This window comes from Pongo abelii, chromosome 11, assembly GCF_028885655.2.
Source record: "Pongo abelii isolate AG06213 chromosome 11, NHGRI_mPonAbe1-v2.0_pri, whole genome shotgun sequence".
In the NCBI taxonomy this organism is placed as follows: domain Eukaryota; kingdom Metazoa; phylum Chordata; class Mammalia; order Primates; family Hominidae; genus Pongo; species Pongo abelii.
The window spans coordinates 116,358,485-116,381,623 of record NC_071996.2 but is presented as its reverse complement, the minus strand read 5'-3'; the positions used below and the strand labels follow the sequence as shown (position 1 = coordinate 116,381,623).

Here is a 23,139-nt window from a genome sequence, read left to right as displayed (position 1 = left end):
CAGCTTGAAGAAAAAGCTTTAAAATCAAACTATGTTATTACCTGTTTTACCTAAACCTAAAGACAAAAATGAAAGTGCAAAGCAGAAGGATAGCCAGCTTAAAATCTATATATATTGTTAGGTTTATGCTTTGAATTGTTTAGGAAAGGGAGGTTCTTTTTCACAGTGTAGAGGCATTGTTGGGCACCCCCAAACTTTGGAGTAAGCTTTTTTGACTTATTTCCATTGGGTGACATCATTCAGTGACCATCCATTGAATATTATATCTCTCTTGTATCATAAAAGGTATTAGAGACACAAATACAACAGAATGCAACTCCTGAGGTTATTTACCAGCTATTGGAAGATAGACCAGTAAAACAACAATTATAGTACTATGTGATAAGCATTATGGAGACAGAGAGGACATACCTAAATCAGCAGAACATCCAAGAGGAATTTCCCGGGATTGAGCTTAGTTTTAAAAAGCAAAAATGTGAACTAATAAATGGAGAAGGGTGTTTCCTGCAGAAAGAACAACATGTGTGAACAACTACCAATGTAGCATCTAAAACACTTGGGGTACCTCCATGTGTGTTTGTAAAGAGATGTGGTAGGGAGGAGGAGAGGCAGAAGACTGGATGAAAGGAAGAAATCTAGGATTTTCCACAGGTGACCAGCATGGCTGATGGAGTAAATAGTAGTGTCATTCACTGATATGGTAATTAGGAAAATAGAAGAAAGAAAGGTAAATGGAGATTTTACTTCTTTTACTATATTCTTTTATGTCTCTATGAAATAGCCAAATAAAACTGTCTAGGAAGAAGTTAAATATATAGATCTCAAGCTCTTGAGAGGGGTCTGAGTAGGAAACAAAGATGCAGGATCCATCATAATTTATGTAGTGGCCCAACGTAGTAGTTTTTAATAAGACAATACGGATAAGTACAAAGTGTGACATCAAGAAGGCCAAGAACACACTAGCAGGAAAAAAATTTCATGAAGATGAGTAAGAGCAGAGTAGGAACATGGAAAGAGTGATTTCACAGAAGCCAAAGCAAGTGTCAGCACTGCCAAATGCTGTCAAGAAAATAACTAAGATAACTGTAAAGTTTTTTTTTAGATCGGGTAACATGGAGAAAATTTGCAACAATATAGAAGACATCTGTTGTTTTTGCCTGCCTGACATCCCTTCCTCCTTCTCTTGATAACAAGAGTGCCCATTTACCTTTAGAGAACTTTCCTGTTGCATGTAGCTGTGGTGGGACCCTCAGTCCAGGTACTCTGCCCTCTCCTGCTCAGGGGCTAGACATGTGACCTAATCTAGGTCCCTTAGACTTGGAATTTGAATTTGGGTGAACTGTTTGGTTTTTCAAAAGGATACATTGGGAATACACTTATGGTTTTGCCATTATGGTTATCAATGTTATGAAACAGTGATCTAATGGAATTATGTTTTTATCTTGGTTATAACCTCAAATATAAGGTCAAAGAGGATGTTTGGTTATAAAGTTTGTTCAAACAGGGGAAGTTACCTTATTGGTATATTTTTAGCCCAGTTAATGTCTATGTGATTAATGCATTATTGAGATATCTAGAGAATTTGTTTTATGTTTCTAGCAATGTATACACAGAAATATTTTGATGAGTTGCACCCAGATCCATGAAGCAAAAAAAAATCAGATTGGTTACATAATTAAGTAAAAATGTATCAGGTCTTTACCCAATGGCAGACCTTACAAGTATGTCTGACTGGTTTACAAAAAGTCAACGCTCAAAATACCTCTACAAAGAGTAGTATAGCATAATGGTTGAGCCAGGCTCTGGAGCCAGACTCCTAGTAGTAATAACATTCTCTACTAACTAGATGTAAACCCTGAGGAAATTACTTAAGATCTCTGGGTCTTTGTGTTCTCATCTGTACAGTGAAGATGGTATTACACCTATTTCATGGAGTTTCTGGATGAATTAAATTAATTATTAAATGCAAAGCCGTAAAACAGCACACAGCACATAGTATACGTCAGTTATTATTATTGCCGATGTGGTAGAAACAAGATCAATTTTTGACATGAAAAGGGCTATTGTAAAGTAGAAATTAGATCAGAACTCTGCCAAAGTCATCATTTTCAGTTCACATGAGCTTCATTGAACTCGAGACAAATCATCTGAATTGAGGTGGATGTGGTGTGGGACAGTTCCCACACCCAGGTTTCGTTTTGAGTGTTAAATGCGTTCAAATATGAAAATTCAGGGTGAAACTTAGAGCAAAACTGCCAGGTTTTGGACTACTCATTTCCGAACAAATTAGCATATTCAATTTTGGGGGCAAACCCGTTAACCAGTTTTGCTAGTTTTTTAGCTAAATTTACAACAACATTTTTTTTTCTTGCCAAATTCTTTCCTTTTGGATCTTGGTCTCTGACATATTTTCATCTTTGGTCCACACATGGACTGCTTTTTAGTTTTATTGTTACTTCTAATAATGTAGTAAGTGCTTGTAAATCCATCATCCAAACAAAAAGTTAAGATTTTGACCACAATTTGTATCTCATTACCTAGTTCTCCACCACACCACCACCACTGTGCCATTCTTCTGACTCCCCTTATGTGAATTGGTCATCCTTGAATGTTTTTGAAATTCTTTGCTTTTTTGTTGACTCTTTTTGCTTTTGTGTAACTTTTTTGGTTGTTACTAAAAGAGAATATAATGTTTTATACATAATATCTTGGGACATACTTTTTCAATATGATAACATCATTAATGATATAGTGTAGACAATGATCTGTTTCCTTGTTCCTCAGTCTCACCTTGAAACTTTTTTTCCAAATTAACATCCAATAATTGCACAATCCGTTGCTATTCATAGCCAGAGGACTTCTTATTAAATGTAGATTACAATTCAATTTTTCTGACCCATCTATAGGTTAATCAAAACTTGGATGGAATGTTGATTTCTTTAAACATGACCAAATCATGAAAACATTTTTTCACACTATGTTTCATTTTTTTCAAAATTGGTAACCTATTGATTATTAAATACGTCAACTGAATTGTGCATTCAAGTTTCCTAACTTTCATCTCTTGCTTTCTCACTTATTTTTGTGTCTGCCAAGAGGATCCCCTTATAAATGAGAATACATTTTTTTATACACAGTGGGACTATCTTATACAAATGAAAGGATCAGAGTAAATCATTTTTACAGTGCATACTGAACAAGTAAAGTTATTCTAAGAAATGAAAGCTTTAGGTTTCCAAACAGTACTGGCACAAGTGCAACTGGAGAAAGCAACAATAATCAACAAGTAATAAGTTATGTTCTTTCCTGAGAACACTGTTTTTAATCAGCTGATTCGCCTTGTCTGAGTTGTTACCCTATCCTTAATTAAACATCCTTGGGTAGTATTTCTACTCAAAAAACAACTGTTTTAAGTTCTTTGTCTGCACTATGAATGTCAGTGTCGAAGGGCTAACAGATTAGTCCATAGCAACGTAGAAAAAAGGGATGAATAGGGAACAGCATTGGAGAGTGTATGTCAAATGAATTAGGGCAGTAGTTTAGTGAGCCAATGTGCCAATTTAGAAATGGATTCTTCTTCCTGCTGAAGAGCTCTTTTTAAAATAAATTACAATCATAAAGCTGCCACAGTTTACTGTGCATAGACATGTTCAGAATTGGCTCTTCTTCATGAGGGCTGCTTGGTGCAGGTATTTAAGCTACTGCCAATAAGGCTAACAGCTCATCAAATAGAAAATATGCTACAGGAAAATACATGGGTTAAGAAAAACAGTTAAATACCGTGCTGTTATTTTGTATGTCTGTTTCAGCTTTTCTCTCAAACAAGTTGACTTATGTAAATTGTTTTTTAAAAATAAACTCTAAAAGCCTTGAAAATAGTGCAGTCTTAAAAGTAGTATTGATTTTAGTCAATGCTAAAAACACTTTCAGGGGAATAAAATGAGAAACCACATGAACAAGTTTGCCACCAATAGTGGCAACAGTGTATGTCATGGATTTAAGAGAGTCTCAGATAAAAACAAATCCTCTGGTGTATATGTGTGTGTGCAAATTTAAAGAGTATACTTTCACACTAGAGGGTATTCTTTCTACTTGCTTCTATTGAAGCATACTAGCTTTTATAACACATATCGAGATGGCAAATCCAGCTTTGTATCATCCAAAATGTTGAAGAAATTATCAGATTGCGTTTTTCTATGGTTTTGTATAGTACCTCCTATGGAAGATTGTAAGGAACAAGAGCCTATTATGGACAACAATATTTCTCTGGTGCCTTTTGAGAGACCTGCTGTCATAGAGAAGCTCACGGGGAATATGGGAAAACGTAAAAGCTCCACTCCACAAAAGTTTGTGGGTAAGCATTACAAATGCTTTTGTTTCTTTGCAAGGTGATTTTAATAGGAAAAGGCAAGTTCCCATGTATTAGAAATATATATGGTGTGTTTCAGTTCATGAAATAAATACCCATCTCTTTTCTCCATTATTCTTTTTTACTCTCTGACACTCTGTGTACACCACACTTACACCAACACCCACAAATACATACGAGAGATAAAGACTGATAGTGGTCACCATCTCAAAATATGATGATATATAAAGTGAAATCACATGTAAAATAGAAAATATTAATTTGTTTAAAAAATAGTCATCCAGAAGAGAAATGGTCCAGCCTATTGGCCACTTTTGTAATCTGTTTTAAAATTTTCATTGGTGTCAGGTTTTTAGCTGTTTTTTTTTTTAACCTATTAACATTTATGCCTAGTGTTCCATTATTGGAACGCTAAGCTTGTGGGAGTTATTTATATCCTACTGCTCAAGGTCATCGCCAAGGTCTGATTGCAAAACTTAAAACAAAATTTCAACCTCAGGCAGAAATGGGTTAATTATTTTAGTATTTTATCTGGAATGAAGAGAATTTTTCTTTTTTTCTTTTTTTCAAAATTCTGCATTGGAAAAATAATGCAGCAACCTACATTCAAGATGTTTCATATTTGGATCTTTATTTTATATTTTGATCTTTTTTTTCATCCAGCCTATGATTTTGAACTGAAAAGATTAAATATCATATATTTAGACTTTCCCTTTTCATTTCCAAACCCTTAGATATTCTTTGATACGCCCAATGTTGGCATCATTCTGAATGCATGCTGTAAGTCGTAGATTGTCTCTGAGGATACAAAAAGCATGGACTTTTTAAAAGAAATATGAATAATAGAGATTCAATAAAAAGATTTGTTAAAGAATTGTTATTCATTTATATATAATATATCTATTAGGATAAAAATATTCAAACAGATTCTGACATTCTAGTGTCAGCATTGTGGGACATCCTGATTAAATGGTGATTGAGACAAAAATCTTTGCTTTGGTTATTTCAGGGAGGAGAGGATAACACAATTCCATTACTTCAGTAAACACTTAAAGAAGGTTTCCTTTCAATCTGAAATTGAAGAACTAACACATCACCAAAATAGCACTCTAAGACTAGCTGGAGGGATTTATTGAGAACTCATTGAAAGAAGGCGGAAGGGTGACGATAAGGGCCATAGTTTATACTATGTCAGTTGAAGCCCCTGAGTTATACACAAAGGACTACCTCAGGCCTTTGGTAACTTTTCTTTCTGTTCTTGTGGGTAACTATGAAGAAAAAAGAAATAAAGAGCCAGTTTACTTATTTTTAATATTGATTTTTTTGATGGATGTCATTAAATGCTTAAATCTAACTAGACTCTAGTGTAGTTGGAAAAAAATATATATTATTATTCTTTCTGTCTTCTGAATTTATATAGTCTACTCTTTGTAACATTTTTGTCATGTTTCCTGACTTAGAGATGTTACTCTCAATTTTATTTCACTGCATTCCTTGGAAAAGAGGGACAGCTTTTTAGAAAATTACATTATGATTCTAAAATATTTATATTATATTGTTAATTAAGAATTTGAGAGTATATTTTTCTTTATTTGGATTCTATCCTAGTAATATATAACAAACAGTAGGCATAGTAACTACTTCTGTTATTGTTCTTGAAACAAAAAGTTTCATCATTCCACACTTATTATAAATTGCCTTCTCCATGTGCCTCAGTTAAATACTATTCTTTGACCCTATCAAATTCTCCAGACCAATGATCCCGGAATTTCCTGCATATCTGCTTGTCTCTCCCTCTCTTTTCTTATTCAGCTTAGATTCCATGGCTCATCACTTCTACATCTCTCTTGCCATTATTCTTGCCTTTCTTGCCTTGTTGGCTGATCTATCATCCCCTTCTCCTGATGAAACCCTACTCTCTTGTAAAGCTGACTGAGCATCCTTTCCATACTTATATCTCACTAGATGTGCACCCCAGCCTGCACATCTGGTACTTTTGGAGCAAATTCCACAGGCTGATGAGTTGGCATCAATATATATGAATGAATAACTGATCCCAAATATCAGCTGGCCTATCCATCCTATGGAGCAGTATCCCTGAAGAATCATCTCTCCTGCTTTCCACCATGACAGTGCCAACCTTCTGTACTCTCTGCAAACATGCTGTCTCACTCCTTGGTGATCTTATATCTGTATTCACAGGGGATAAAATCACTGGAACTGATTTCAACATAATATTACCAATTCTATAGGATTGTATGCATCCATGGAAATGCTTTTATCTTTTTTCCTTATTTCAATGAAACAACTATCCCTCTTTCTAATTAAAGTTCATTCCCCCTCTTGTGCACAGGAATTCTCCTATCCTGGCCCCCCAGATACCTCACGCTATTATTTTTTCCTCTTTCTCACTTACATTTTTAACCTCTCCCCTCTATTGGGCATTTCCTATCAGCATTTAATGCAATAAATTCTCATAATTAAAAAAAATCTTCCTTTAAGCCCCATCTCCTTCCAGGTACACCTGTAGTCTCCTTTTCTTCAAAGGCGAAATTGTTGAAAGAATCTCTGTGCTTGTTTTCAATGATTTTTTTTTCTTTTCATTTCCAAGTCCGTGCAACCTGTTTTTCTTTCCCACACTCCATTGAAATTATTCTCACTGAGGTCACAACTAGCTTCTGTAGTGCTAAATCCAGTAGACTCTTTTAAGACAGTATCTTACACAGCTCCTAGGTAGTATCTGCCACTATTGAATAGTCAATTCCTTTGGAAACACACTCTTTTCTTGGTTTTTATGACATTGTTCTCTCTCTCTGACTGTGTTCAGTATTCTTTATAGGCTTATCCTTAACAGCTACGCAAGTTGGGCAAAGTACAAATGGAGGCCCCCATTCATATGCCTAAATATTTTTATATTATAAATCTAACTGTAAAACTTATTTTCTACCCTTCCAACTTGACTAAGTTCAAATAAATATGCAATTCTCAGATTTCCTGAAGCTCTACACTACACTTAGGCAGCATGAGCAGAACCACCCACTGGCTTACAGCTAGGCTCCTCTCTTAGACCCACTCCTAGTTCTCTCCATTACCAAAGGGGGTCTCACACACACATGTATGGACACCCCAGCCTGCACATCCAGGTTCTTTTTACGTTGCACATAAAGTCCAGTGCCTTGGCCATCAGGCCTAGGTGTGTGCTTACCAGTAGCACAGTTGGTATGAAGTATTATGGACCCTATGAAGAGGACTGTGTAGACCCTAGAAGCAGGCTCAGAACCATTTGGGAAAGGAATTCTGGGGTCTGAGTGAGCTTCAGATCAGCACATTCCCTTGGCCCTAGAAGCTCCTCATTTCCTGAGAAGAAAGGCCCAGGGCTCCCTAAACATGGGGCCCAGTGCAAACCCCACTTTCCCTGATCTATGAGTAGGCAGAAAAATCTTAGTGTTATTCCAGGTTCGATTTTTGACTCATCCCCTTCACACTCTACCTGGGTGATATCAGTTATTTCCTTGGCTTCAGAAGTTGCTTTCTATCAACTGATGACTCGTTTCTACATCTCAAGCCCAGGTCTCTCTTCTGAATTTGAGACTAAATCTTACTGGACATGACTATTACTCATAGTCCTCCCCAAACTGAATTCATCATCTTTTCTATCTCATTGTCATCCACTAAATTTCCTAGACCAGAAACCTAGAGCAACAATTTCCAAAACCCCTTTGCTAAATGAATACCTTCAGGGCACTTCCTTGTTTATCCCCTTCAATCTGTATTCCTTTAGGGAAATATTCAAATTTTTAGCATATTTAGCCTTATATTATCTAACTTGTCTTTCGCACTTGTTTCTACTCTCAGCCTTATTGAAGTATAAGTAATTCCTCCTTTTTAAGTGACGCCCTCTTGCCTCTGATCCTTTCTACCAGCTACTCCACCTCATGTTTCTTCACTTGGCTAATGTTTACAATCACATTCTTGTCCTTGATTCCATTTCCTTCAAGAAGTCTTCCTTTAGTCCCCTGGTATGAGCTAAATATTCGTCTTATTTGACCCCATCACACATATCACACAATGTCGTAAATGATCCTTAAATTGCTATTGTTCCTTCCAAACTGTAAGCTCTTTAAGAATATAGATCAGGTTTGTCTAGCTTAATTTTGAAATGTTTGACATTGCATATATCTTAAGTTGAGTGCCATGAAATAATTTCTCCTCATTTTATGTTTCCATTTTTGTTACTCTAATCATTACACTGATCACGTAGGGGCCATTTCTTCCAATCTGAGAGTATCTGCCAAAATTACAAGTTAAGCATCCATCTACAACAACATATTAACCATTTATGGGAAACCCACATATGTTTTTAAGAAGCATTTATCTGTAAGATTTACCTATAAAAGTAACTGGTAAATAGAGACCACATTGTCTTAGGGACAGAATTTTTAAAAGACTAAATATTCTGTTCAAAACCAGCAATAGCTGGCTAAAAATCAAAACTACTTTTCCTGTTGCAAGCACCAAAACTCTTTTATAGTTAACAGTCAGACATTATGTTGATGTCAAATATTGGAGTAAAATTATATTTGTTGAGATGTGTATTTAAGGAAAAACTGCAAACACACTTCAATCAAGAAAAAGTATGGGAAGCTAGCAATGGGTGTACGTACCAGCACTATCACATACACATGTCTAAATAAGAAAGGATGATATAAAAATGAGTATCAATTTCAAGAAGCAAAACAATGAGACAAGATTTTCCGAGTTTATGAGCAAATACTTTTTGAAAGAACTCCTAATTTTATTTTTAAATAACCCTACATTTCATTCATTTTTATTAGGTGGTACAACTTTTAAAAGTATTTTAATAATGACTTTTAAAAAATCTCCAGAATGACATATATGGGTTATGTATATTTTTTCTAAAATAGTGGCTGAATCAACCAACTTAACCCTACACAACAGTGAGGTGCCATATGTTATAACCAGATCACTCTCACTTTTATGATCTTTGTAGCTTGGTCACTAATGTTTAAAATATGCAAAATCAAGCATAGTCTCTGACTTATTTTTACTGGGTATTCTTCCTCCTATTCTCCTTGAGCTCTATTCAAGTGAGAATTTTAAAAGAAAATGAAAATATGATAAACTCAATCATATCTTTCAGACTAGATGCATTCTCATGATGGCATCAGAACAAATGCAAATGGCTTATGAAATTTTTATTGCTTTTATATCTTTTTCCTGTCAAGAATATTTGTGGCCAGACCCAGTGGCTCATGCCTGTAATCGTAACACTTTGGGAGGCCAAGGTAGGCGGATCACTTGAGGCCAGGAGTTCTAGACCAGCCTGGCTAACATGGCAAAACCCTATCTCTACTAAAAATACAAAAATTAGCCAGATATGGGGGCGCATGCCTGTAAATCCAGCTACTCGGGTGGCTGAGGCATGAGAATCCCTTGAACTGGGGAGGCGGAGGTTGCAGTGAGCAGAGATCGCACCCCGAGACTCTGTCTCAAAAAAAAAAAAAGTGTATGAGCATCAGCAGAATTGCCCAAATATTTGACTTATAGAATAATATATACCAAATTATGAAAAATGAAGGCAATCAGTCAACTTCATACCCTTTCATATTTTTAATCTGATACTAATGTTGTTGTATTTTTTTTTTTTACTTCTTTCACCTCCCACTTCCTTCCAGGGGAAAAGCTCATGCGATTCAGCTACCCAGATATTCACTTTGATATGAACTTAACATATGAGAAGGAGGCTGAGCTGATGCAGTCTCATATGATGGACCAAGCCATCAACAATGCAATCACCTACCTTGGAGCTGAGGCCCTTCACCCTCTGATGCAGCACCCGCCAAGCACAATCGCTGAAGTGGCCCCAGTTATAAGCTCAGCTTATTCTCAGGTCTATCATCCAAATAGGATAGAAAGACCCATTAGCAGGGAAACTGCTGATAGTCATGAAAACAACATGGATGGCCCCATCTCTCTCATCAGACCAAAGAGTCGACCCCAGGAAAGAGAGGCCTCTCCCAGCAATAGCTGCCTGGATTCCACTGACTCAGAAAGCAGCCATGATGACCACCAGTCCTACCAAGGAAACCCTGCCTTAAATCCCAAGAGGAAACAAAGCCCAGCTTACATGAAGGAGGATGTCAAAGCTTTGGATACTACCAAGGCTCCTAAGGGCTCTCTGAAGGACATCTACAAGGTCTTCAATGGAGAAGGAGAACAGATTAGGGCCTTCAAGTGTGAGCACTGCCGAGTCCTTTTCCTAGACCATGTCATGTACACCATTCACATGGGTTGCCATGGCTACCGGGACCCACTGGAATGCAACATCTGTGGCTACAGAAGCCAGGACCGTTATGAGTTTTCATCACACATTGTTCGAGGGGAGCACACATTCCACTAGGCCTTTTCATTCCAAAGGGGACCCCTATGAAGTAAAGAACTGCACATGAAGAAATACTGCACTTACAATCCCACCTTCCCTCAAATGTTGACATACCTTTTATTTTTTTTTAATATTATTACTGTCGATAATTCTTATTTTGTGGAGGCAGTGTCATTTGCTCTGCCTAATTACGATAAGGAAGAAACAGAAGAGAGAAGAGACGGGAATATTGTTTCTTTATCACCTGGCTTGTTTATTTTGTGGGAATTTAAGAGCAGTCCATTTCTACCAAGGCATATCATGCTTTGAAAAATCACTTGATTCATAAAGATTCACCTAGGAGATTCTGATTTGCCACTGATATTCAGGATTATGATGGAAGACAGGAAAGTTTAGACTTTTCTGGGTAGGACTTTGGTGGTTTAAAAATGGTATAAGTAACTTTATTCTTGAAAGAAGAATGTGTTTCAAACTGTAAACCAATTTTTTGTTCTTCAGAGATCATGGAACACAAACACATTGTTATTTTCAGTGATAACTCCTAAGAGGAGCTGAGTTGTTGTGGGTTCTATGTTTACTTCCCCTATGGAATTAATAATTCAGTATGTTTTACACTGTACCATATAGCAAAACTTTTAAACTACAGGTAGTTAAGGGCCACCTACAATACATCTGAGGTCCTGTGATCTTATTTTTCTAAACGTAAGCACTGTTTTTCCATAGTTTTGATGACTGGCATTTTATAGACACCCTGGCAGCCTTACTTTTAACACCTTTAAGGAATAGTATTTTTATGTAGTTTTCAGAATAACATATGGTCTAAGAGTGGATAAAAGGCAGTCAATAACTTCTGGGAGGGACTTCTACTTTCATAAATTTGTTTGAGAGGTTTTCCTTTAAAGTTGTAATGTGATGGCAGCATAGTATATGTATTTGTTTCTAAAAGTATGCTTACGATTGTCACTTTATCAGCATTTAATCAGTGTTAACCAGTCAGCAGAAAAATATAATTATGCTAACAGTAGGGGGAGAAAACCCACTTAGAAATCCCTTTTCTGGTATTTCTCTTTTCACTAGTTTTTTTCAAGATGTGACCTCCCAGTGTTCTGTCCACAGTTCATTCATCCTTTACTCTTTAAGTAGAAGGTCTTAAAAGTCTTGCTGTCGGCTATTTCTTTCAAAATCTCCTCAGAGCAATTGCTAATTTGACCTGAATCTGGTAACTTGAACCCTGTAAGGTTATAGAACTAGGGCTATTTATTTTAGCATTTCTTCAGTAGTATTTACTACTCTTGCTGCAAAGAAAAGGGAATGGGACTTCTTTGTAACCTGTACCTTGGACAACAGATAAAAGAAACAAAAAAATAAGAAAGTTTGCTTTTACCCTTCTTGGAGTCTAGAATGTGACAGAACCCCCAAAGGAAGGTCCTGCACATTTTTCTGTTTCCAAAACATTTAATTGTGTAAGTCCTTGTCAGAAATGAATCTCAATCCCTTAGTATAGAATTCCCCTTACATGGTATAGGTTGCCATATTTCATGTGCAGATTTTAATTTCATTTATGTGGGTGCTCTGTTTTTTCTTCGTAGTCCAACCACATTAGAGGGGAGGAACCGAGTGATACTGATTCAAGTCATTTTAGGGGGACATACTTGGAAGGCAGAACTTGCTGCTTCTGTTTGGGGAGGACAGGCCTGACTGTGACTGGATTATCTGATAACCATTTGTGAATACTGAAATTCTGTTAGGCAGTAACTGATAACTGCTCTAAAAGATCATTAAATAGGATGCTGAAATTATGTATCTTAGTACAGGGTGGTATGAGAATTACCAAGTCAAGAGAATTGTGGACATAAACAAGTTTGGCCCCAGTACTGATCTTAACTCATTTTCCAGCTTACCATTTGCTATTTAAATGGTAAGCACCAGCTAAGCACTTCTAAGCACTAACACAGCTAGAACTAGGCAAAAATGGTTAGAACTCAGCTCTCTTCTGCTAGTCCCTATCATAATTATTTTTGGGAAAATGTCCAAACTGCCCCTTTAAATCTAAGGGAATGCACCAAAACAGAGATATATAGAATGTCAACCATTTCATTTTTTTTTTTTCTGCATGCCTTGGTACATTGTGAACATACAACCTATTCAAAGATAAAGCATGTTTTTGAGACTTGCTCACCCCCCCGCCCAATCACTCCCAAATAATAATTGGAATGCCATTTTTTTTCCTTTTGGATGAGGTAAATAATTTTAAGGTTCATAATTTTGTCTTTTACTGCAATTTAAGGAAACATTTGGATGTCAGTCAATATGTTCATAATTTAGGCTGCATGTGAATTTCTGCTGCCATTATCTATGAATTTTCTTCCTGCTTATTTTTTTTTTTTTCAATATATGAACAATCATACATCTACCTGCCCCGGGATGAAACTGAATTTAGGTGGACCCTAAACCTTATGAAGACAGTGCTAAGGCACTTTCCTTTTCTGATTTCATCTTTTTGGGAATCTGTTTTATTGAAGGTAGGTAGTAGTTGAGAGTGCATTTGCTACAAGCATATACTTGTATTTTCCTAGCTTCATGAGGAACAGAAAGAGGTGGATATGGCTCAGGGTGTGGCAGGGACAAATGAGGACAAGGTCAATTCAAATTTGTGGGTCAGAAAGAATTTTTGTGGACATAGTGTTTTTGGAGAAACTCTGGATGGTTATATTTGCATGGCTTTTCTTCACAAAAGGAAATACGCAAGGTTGTAGCATCTAAAAATAAATATAAGAGTCAGACACCAAATAAATCAAGTTTTACATAACAGTTGTATGCCCAGTTTATTTAGGTGAGATTTCGCATTACAGAAAGTATTTGAGGAGCATGAAAATGGGTTATCTTCTGTATTTTCCAGTTTGGCAAAAGTTCAGAATTTCATCACATTGCTTTTCCCTAATTTTGCCCAGAATTTTATCTTAGCCTCTCTCTGACAGTGATGAATCATGCTTAAAAAGCCATTCTCATTGGACCTTTTTAAGACAGGGAAAGGGACCAGTAGGCAGATTGGAAGAAATTTCAAGTCATTGAAATATTCCATTGAGATTTCCTAAAGGGACAAAATTGGGAAAATAACAAACTACAACTTAGATTTGGCTACGTAGTAGAAAGTATCTCCCCTACATACATACAGGTAATTGTATGTATGAATCGTAGGGTATATGTGTGTGTGTGTATTACACACACATTCTTTTTAAAGAGAATTCATGGGAAAAAAAAGCAGTTGGAGTGATCAGATATATTGCAAAAACCTACAGAGAATTTAAATGACAGTTAATACCAGAAATTAGTTGGATTTACTTTATCAGGTCTTAATAGGAATCACTAAAGAAGTTACTAGTATGTCTTTAGGACCAGTGGCAACTCTTAAACTAAAACTTTGGGTCCTTATTATTTACTTACAGAACAAAGTGAAAAACAATGATTAAGCTGATTGGATATAAATTCAAAGATATTTAATGTAAAGTTTTTTGGAATAGGAAGAAAATTCAGAAAATAAATATTATCAACAGTTACCTATTGGCAAATGGAGAAAGACAAGAACAGTTTAGTGAGCCCGGTATTTTGTTTCTATAGTTTTTATCTCAGTTGTACAACTCACAAAACCCTGAAGTCTTTGGTATTTTATAAATGTTTAACAAAATTTACATCAGATTAAGGCATTTAGAAGAAAATTATTATGTTCTCACTATCTTCCAAATTTTATTTCATCCTATCTCCAAAATAATTTCTTAGGGTAGAAAAAGAGCAGAAGGGGCTGTAAAAATACAAACAAAAAACCATGTGCCCCTAGTTTCAGGCAGAACTTAAACTGTCAGAGGTACTAGCTACATGATTTGTTTTTTAACTTTGGATTGTTCACATCCAAAAATGGATAAATTACATCTGTGTTTATCATCAGTTATATTTTATGTATTATTTTAATAAATACTATCTGAATGAAGACTATTCTAAACCAGAAAATTCCCCAAATCCAAAAGAAAAAAAAAGTGGGAAGGGGTGAAATTGAAGTTTGTATATATGAAAGTTATCTTAGACATATTTTTAATTCTCCAGTTTCTGCAAAATAATTAAAATATACAGTAACTGGTCTCCTAAGTCCTGAATTTAATGTATTAAATACTTATGTTCTTTATATTGGTGCCTTTTTAAAATGCATTGAGAGTGTTGGTTAGCTGTTGCAGCTGTACAACACTTTTAATATGCATTTTTAAAAATCACTTAAAATTGAGTACTATATAATTCATCTCTGCGTTTTTAGGGCAAATCTTTAGAGCAATTTCTAATACAGAAATTTTCAGCTCAGCTGTTAAAAGGAAAAGGAAACTTTGAAACTAGACTTTAATACCTCTTTAGTTTCATTGTATTTCTGAATATGATTACAAGATTATGCAGGTAAAATATAGAGTGAAACTTTACCTGTGAATTGAATTATAATTTGTGTTTTTGTTTTGTTTTTAAGGAAGAATAAGTTCTGTATCAAACAAGAATTTATTAGATAATTTTTTGGTCAATAAAATACAGTATTCATTTGGATTTTCATCTCCAGACTAGTATTGTTCTAGTCTTGGAATCTGTATTTTCTAATCTGTTAGAAAATAGAGATTGAAAATTGATGGAATAATGTGAAAAAGCAGGTAATTAATTCTCCTTGAACAAAGCAAAACTGAACAGTCATATCACATTGCTATTCTCCAAAGCATAATCTCAAATGGTTTCATATCATAGTTGTGTATTACTTGCAATGGGCGTGTTAGGATATGACAGCTTTTTAAAAAAATGAGCTGCTGGTTATACAAAGCAAATGGCATATGACCAAGAAGCTGTGATATGCTAGTGTTTCTTTTTATCATAGTGTATTACTAGGCCAAATGACACCTTGAATATTTTTACATTTATTGCAGAAACCTTAAACTTTGGAATTTCCATAAGGTTTTTATGTAATATTCTATTTCTAGCTTTTTAGTTTTATCTTGCTGTACTGTAAGTTTGAGGATATTTTTCACATGCACTCTTAGGAATAAGTTCATAATTCTGTTTATGGGGCTTTCCTCCCATAACACTGCATTTGTATATTTTCTGTATAAAATATGTGTTGTGTATTAACCTTTATCCCATACAGAGAGTGGTACATGAATGACAGTTTTCTAAGATGTCCTTTTTATTGTGAATAAAGTATAAAATTTAGAGGCCCTCTGCTAAGCCACATAAAGTACAGCATATAAGTTCATATAGGTACAAATAAATGAGTTTGCAGTGAATTGGGCCTTCAAATTACCTCAAGTGACACATAGTAAGAAAAGCTTCTTGAGCAGGTGGAGGTCACTGAATCCCCTACTATGCACTTATCAAGATTTTACTTACTTTAATTTACTGGAAATTGATTTTTTTTAAAAAATGAGTACACTGTAACAAGGGAAGGGATCTGGGTTTTTTTGTTGTTGTTTTATTCTTTTTTTTTTTTTAAGTAGTTCAAATTCTGAAACTGTGATTTAAAAATTTTTGACAGCCAAGCATTCTGATTTTGAACATAACTCCCTTCCCTTTCTGTGTAACAGGTCTCTCTGTTATCTCTTAAATTTTGTTACATCTCCCGCAGCCTCTTTCTTTGTCCATCTCCCTTCTGTCATTATCTATGGATGTTTACCTCTCTGTTCTCCTAAAAGTTTGAAGATTAGGTCAACTCTTATTTCTAGTTCATTGGTAATTTAATCTTAATTTTTTTGTTCGTGATTTTTGTTGGTTGTATAATCTGCTGACGTATTTTTATACTCAAGTGTAGTTTTATATTAAAAAGAAAAGTGGTTGGATTAAAAATAGTAAGCTATATAACCCTCATGTTATTTTCACTTTCAAATATTGGGTACCTAAAACATTACTTCAGAGATTATGTAATCCTATTATAGTATGTTTGCTTTCCTTTATTGTTGGATTTTACATTCTGATTTGGCTTTCCTCCAAAAAATGTATATCATGAAAGACTAGACAGTTATTTGCAAGTGTTTAGAAAGGTGTTACAAATGTAAAGCAAAGAGTCTTAACTTTCTCCTAATTGGGAGAAAAATGCTTTAACGTTACTATAATAATATTCCAGGTTTGGAGGGGGTCTCCAGGCCCCATATTTGCTGTTAATAGTTGGACCTTTTAGACCATGTGTTATTTGCAATCCTAGAATGATTGCTTCTGCTATTAGTTAAAAAGATACTATTCTTTTCTTTCTGTACAAGTGCAATACTCCCCTTGAAGTCTTAAAAACTATGGTGATATTTTTTTTCTTTTCTGACCTATTATTCCTTTAGCTAATGGCAAAAAGAAACTCATAAAAGTCATAGTATGTTAAAGGACACAACAAGCAAAGAGAAAAACACTCCACAATCAAAAGATTACAGAATGTGGAAACCACTAGTCTGATCTCATGGTATCTTTATTTAAGCTAAATTTCCATGGAAATTAGTAATCTTTTGCTTGAAAAATGTGTCCTAAAGTTGAACTTTTTACAGATTGAATCTTCTTCTTAGACCCTCGCCCAATGCTCTAAATTAAGAACCTAATACTTAATATTTTTATTTTACTTCTCCCCTTTTAGAAATAAACTTTTAAATAAAAGCAAAGCACTTAGCTGAGTTTTAAACACTTACATATCACCTATTGGAGAAAATTTTTTAAAAATATTTGGAGCAGTCCTGTTTTCATACAAATTTAAGTAAGAAGTATTTTTCTTATACATATTTATATGTAGTGTGCTAATTTTCTTTTTTTATACCTGTGTCCCTGTAGTAAAACTGCTGTAATATAAATACATGTTTTGTTAAAAGATAACATTTCTTTGGCATTTCTTTTAAAGGCAGTTACTGCATTTCTGCATTTGTACAGTATGTGTCTTGGCCATTTTAGATATTTTTTCTTTAACAATACCAAAGGTAATTAGACTATTTTAAAGACTAATTGCTTGACAGTTTCTAGGGTATTTTGTGTTTTAGAAGCGAAAAAAAAAAAAAAAAAAAAAAAAGGTCAAACCAGTAAACCTCATTTTTTTTCAAATAATAATTTGGGGAAATAAAAATTATTGTTTAAAAAAGAAATATATATATATATATATAAATATATATGTAAAGTTAAAATTCCAGACCTTGTATGTCAGGTTTGCTAAGTGTAATGTAATTTTTTTAAGGCTCAAATACCATACCTCAGAAAATGAGGTTTACTATGGAAATACTGAAACAGTCTTTGCAGCTGTGTGACAAGTCACTCTACTACATACTGATTTGGAGACCTCCGCTAAACAGTTTTATCACTGCAGACTAAAATGTGGGACTTGTATCTTCTTTGTTTTTAATGCACACACATACATGTTCTGTGCATGTATGTGGTTACTGTGTATATGTGTATGAGTGTTGTATATGCATGTGTGAGTGTGTGTCTGTATGTGTGTACAACTAAAGAAGCTGCAGAAACTTTGTAATACTTTGTGAAAAGGATTATATTATAAAGGTTTGTACTGTCTGAGTGCACAGCTACTGGAATAAATTTAGGGAATCTCAGGAACAAGCATATAATTTGTCCAAGATTTATTTCTTCTCAGAAGTGTAAGTGCAGTTTTTAATTCTGTATATTATTTAATATTTTACCAATAAAATAAACTTCTGACATAAAAAGTTTGCTATAAAAACTTTCTGGTGAAAATTCTGTACACAAACATGTCTTCCAAATACAGAAGACTAAATTGTTGACTATACCAGGCTTAAATTATCATTGCCATTGCGTATTTGTCACACTTCCGGTTCCAGAGGTTTGGATACGTGTGATATCTGCAATCTACATCTCAATCGTTAGTCATCTCCATCATTACTATATAGTCCACCAGAGCAGAGAACAAAGTATTACATGATTTGTTAAGAATGACATCTCTGCTCTTTAGACAGCTTTCATACATATCTTATTTCACTTTTAAAAAAGAGGAGTGTACATCAGAGCCTATCCCCTTTCTATATAAGAAAATAGACCTTAGGAAAGAAAATTGTGACTTACTCCAAAGAGCATAGTAGTGCACTTAAATTACACAAAAGGTCTGAGTGTTCTGATACGGTCAATAACACTACTAGAATAACACTACTGCTATAGAAACCAGTATTTCTTAGAAGTCAGACAAAGATAAAATTAAGAAGTCATAGCGATTGTTCAATCACACTGGCAAAAACTGGTTGCCAGTTCTGCTTCATGTTGTACAATCACTACGTGAGTCATACACATCTCTTTGTTTCTTAGATTTTACAAATGTAATTTATCTTTTGCCATGAGAAGGTTGTTCTGTTATAAACATCTTCATTACCAGAAATGCAAAAGGGCATATATGACTGCAAATTCATTTTATTGAGTGTTAGCTATCCACTATCCTTCAGGCCAGTTTGAACTCCACCATCACATTTGAGATAGCTGTTAGAGTTTTTCCTCACTGATCTGTATTTATAGAATTTCATGGATACTTATCACATTCCCCAGTAATTTCACTTCCACGTGTCACACAGAATGAAAAATACCATAAATTCAAATGAAATTTTCCTGCCTTGACTGTATCATAATTCAAAATTCTAACCTAATTTGGGCAGGGGAGGATGTAAAGAAGTGAAATAGCAAAGCAAAAAGAAGAAAAACCAAATCATCCTCCAGTGTTAAGTTTATAAAGGATTCCTTTAAGATCAGCAAGGAATATCAAATTCCCCTGGTGTATTATATCAACAGGAGCCAAATGAAAAGGATTTCTTGAAAAATGTGCCATATGCTCTTGACTTTTCAATTGCAGTATGGTCAGAGAAATTATAAATAATTTAAATCTTGATATGATTGTAAGACTTTTTATCAGCATGCTCAAGCCAGAAGACTGTTCTTGGGGTGTGAACCACATGGTGAAAGGATTTCATCTAGCATTTTAGCAACCCTCCCCTCCTGCTGTTATGGGGTTCCAAATGGACCCGTTAAACTTCCAGGAAAATCCCCTTTTTTGTTAATACCCCTACTGAAATTTCCCAGTGTGTTTATTTAACTTCTCACTAGAGGTTCCAGCGAAGGTAACAATTGGTGAATTTGAATTTTCCTACTTTTCTCCTGTTTGGCACAATACCCAATGGAGAGGTTTCAATAAAATAGCCTAACTGGCAAATGGGAGAAATTGACAAAGAGGACAAACTTATTTGGACATCCATAATCCCTTATAAAAATGGGTAAAACCTGGGGGAGATCCTGGAAAATAAAGATGTGTTCAGTCTGAGAAATATGAATGTGGTAGCCTTTTTCTTCTTGCTCTTATTGCTGCTTTATAATCCTAAACTGTCTTGAATCAGACCAAGTGCTTCTAACTTGAAATTTGTCAGGCAAAGGACAAATCCCTCAAAGCAGTGCAAATGGATACTGCCTATATTGGTGTTGAGTTGTTTGTTCTAGAAATCCTTAGAAGAGCTGTATGAACCTGATCATCAAACCAAATGGAATGTCTGCGAAGAAGCAAGAGGAAGAACCAAAGGTAAAAAGGAAGTAACCTAAGGGTATTTGTGTTGGGTTTCATTGGGCCTTTGGTAAGCCTGTGGTAGAAGAGGGAGGAGTCACTGTGTTGCCATTTCACCTCACCAGATGGAGTTGGAATCAGAATCAACTGTCTCCACCGGGAGGGAGTATTTAATGAAATCCCTTGATCAGGAAGTAGGAGAATTTAGCTAAGAGGGAATGGCAACAGAGTTCATTTTGTATCAATGCCCTGGGCCCACATATTGGTTCTGGTTTTGTGGACATAAAAGCTTAAAATACTTGGATTAACATCTATCTGTTCTTCTTGACCCTGTCACAATTCTGATTACTCTAAATAAAACACAATCTTTTTCAATGTGAGAAATTTGATGCAACCACAATATGTGAGTTTTAACTATACCCCCCTTTTTGCAAGTACTTTGCAAATGAGCACGATTGTTCCTGACTTTATCTAATTCACTCTCAAAATGCTCATAGAAAGTGTAGGGTATCTGATAATTTATCTTCATTTTATTGGCAAGGAAACAGATTCAGGTTGGTTGTGATTTTGTTCATAAGCACCCCAATCAGTGAAAAATCTAAAACTAGACTCTAATTCCACATATACTTAGTTCAGTGTTTTAATTTCTAAACCAGTTTATTCACCATTTGATTGATAAACCCAATTAATAAGAGAATCAGCAGGCATACTTTAAAAGTGTTTTGCTTTTTTAATTTTTAAACAGAACTATCCCAAACGAACTCACTGGCACAGTCATTAGGACTGAGAAATACAGTATTAAGTAGCAAGGCAAAAATCATTTGAAATTAAAATATTGTTGCAGAAATTTTTTTTAATGAATAAATTATCCTAGTTTGGTCTTCTAAAGACCTAATTTAAATAAATGACCTAATTTAAATAAATGTGGGCTTTTGATTAGTTACAAAATTTCCTTCAGAGTTGATGGAATTCTTTGCCATTTTTTAAATCACTAGATCTATATCCCCATACTCTTTTTCCTTAGTTCTTTCATTGCAGAATCTACTTTCTAATATTTATACTTTGTTTTTTGCCTGCTCTTCATTTGAAAACCTTCACCTGACTCATCATTAAATCTATGAATTTATCAGTTCTGGAAGTTCTGTCAATGATATCCTAGTGTTTTCAGTGATATCATTGTCATTATGTCTTCCAAATTCAATGAGCAGCCTGGAGATTGTGCTTATTCTTCTTAGGTGCTAAAACCTATTACTAATTTATCTCTTTACTGTTAATTCTGTAGCATAGAGCAATATCAAGATTCACCCTCAACCCCAACTCTGTTCTTTGTGAAATGAGTGATATATTTATGGTAAAATCCAGCCTTATGTTGTCTATCCTTAGGAATGAGACATGTACTACCATTTGGTCAAAGCCAAGACAAGTTTCCCCAGTCTTCAAGGGATGGTTGCTGTAGTAACACCTAGCATTATGTTCTCCTTGTCTTACTTCTCTAATGTAAGTAAATAACATTTTTTTGGCCTTCAAACAGTCTATTCTTTGTCTCCCCACTCCTCCTCACTCCACCCCTTTGCACAGCCCCTCCCCACCCCACCTCCCTTCACTGTTTGTTTGTTTATTTGTATCAGATTGTAACATGCATATATATTACTATCATTTGATAACACTCAAGGGGAAAAAAGAAACTGGGGCAGCAAATGACTCATGTTTTTCCAAGCTGTTAGCCAAATTACTTTTTAGTCATCCTAACAAATGGGAGTTTGGCTATACCATAACACTAATACGTTTTCCAAGCTGCATGTAGAAGCCCAGAGTCTGCTGCTTTCTTCTTTAATGTCTTGACAAGTCTGATTATAGCTAAGAAAGTGATCACTTGATCACATAACAAGCATGAGAAAAATTCTGCTACAGGCAAGGGTAAAGGAAATAATTTATTCTTCATTTGCCTTGAAGAATTCAAGTAGCTTTCTTGGGTCTTTAAGATATGAAATGGGTCATCACCTAATTCTTTTGAAATAAAGATGAGCTCTGTATTAGATCCCTTATGCTTTTTCTTGTTTTTACTTGAAATTCCAAAAATGAGTGCACAATAATATAGTCAATTCAAACTACAGTATGCTGACACATTGTCTGCTCTAATTAGAAAAAAAAGTCTTTTTGACTCTTAAAAATTATGATTAAGCATCATATTGAGATGCTTAATCATATTGAGACTAGCCACCATATTCAATATGATATCTCTCAGCTTTAATTAATGCCCATTTGTGTTAACATATTTTGAATGATTAATTTATCCTGGTTCATAGTTTATAGAAAACAAAATCTTAACACTAAAGAGCTTGATATGGTGTGGTGAATTTGAGCTATATAAAAAACGTACTAACATGTCTTTCCATCAATGTAGATTATCTTAATGATGTGGGATTTTTTAATAAGCAATCTGTCATAAGTATGTTAGGATATTCTGTATGTTTGGGTTAATTATATTATACTCCTTTATCTGACTCTTAGAATATAAACATGGCATGTTCAGCCCAGTTCAAAAAAAAGGAAGCGCTTGAGAACTACCAGGAATGAGCAAGATAATGAAGGGTATGTATTTTCCTTTCTGTACTCACATGGTTCATATGAGTATCAGTAGGTCTTGCCAGCCACATTTCCAATGTGTGTATAACCCAAGTACAATTATTAGTCATCACATGGAAGTTTATAAGTAGCTTTGGGCAATACTAGTGTCCCATGGCAATTAGGCACATCCAAGTATCATGTATTAGTAATAGCAACCTGTCAACCTGCCACTGGGCAGCAAGGATCACCTATAATAAT

At 34.9% G+C, this 23,139-nt stretch overlaps 1 protein-coding gene and 1 long non-coding RNA gene across 15 annotated transcripts in view; one reads left to right on the top strand and one right to left on the bottom strand.

Annotated features, from left to right (window-relative positions):
• Positions 1-10,649, bottom strand: part of LOC129058116 (uncharacterized) — a 72,695-nt gene extending 62,046 nt beyond the window's left edge. Inside the window, exon 1 of the long non-coding RNA XR_008522977.1 lies at positions 10,518-10,649. This is a non-coding gene — a long non-coding RNA (uncharacterized LOC129058116). The remainder of the gene's footprint in view (positions 1-10,517) is intronic.
• Positions 1-18,483, top strand: part of IKZF2 (IKAROS family zinc finger 2) — a 153,680-nt gene extending 135,197 nt beyond the window's left edge. For 13 of the 14 annotated variants that reach the window (XM_054548687.2, XM_054548685.2, XM_054548684.2 and 10 more), the window contains 2 exons: positions 4,211-4,354; positions 10,066-18,483. In XM_054548687.2, the coding sequence (XP_054404662.1) occupies positions 4,211-4,354; positions 10,066-10,790 (869 nt within the window). In that variant the 3' untranslated portion in view covers positions 10,791-18,483. 14 annotated transcript variants of the gene reach the window in all.
• The last annotated feature ends 4,656 nt before the right edge of the window (positions 18,484-23,139 follow it).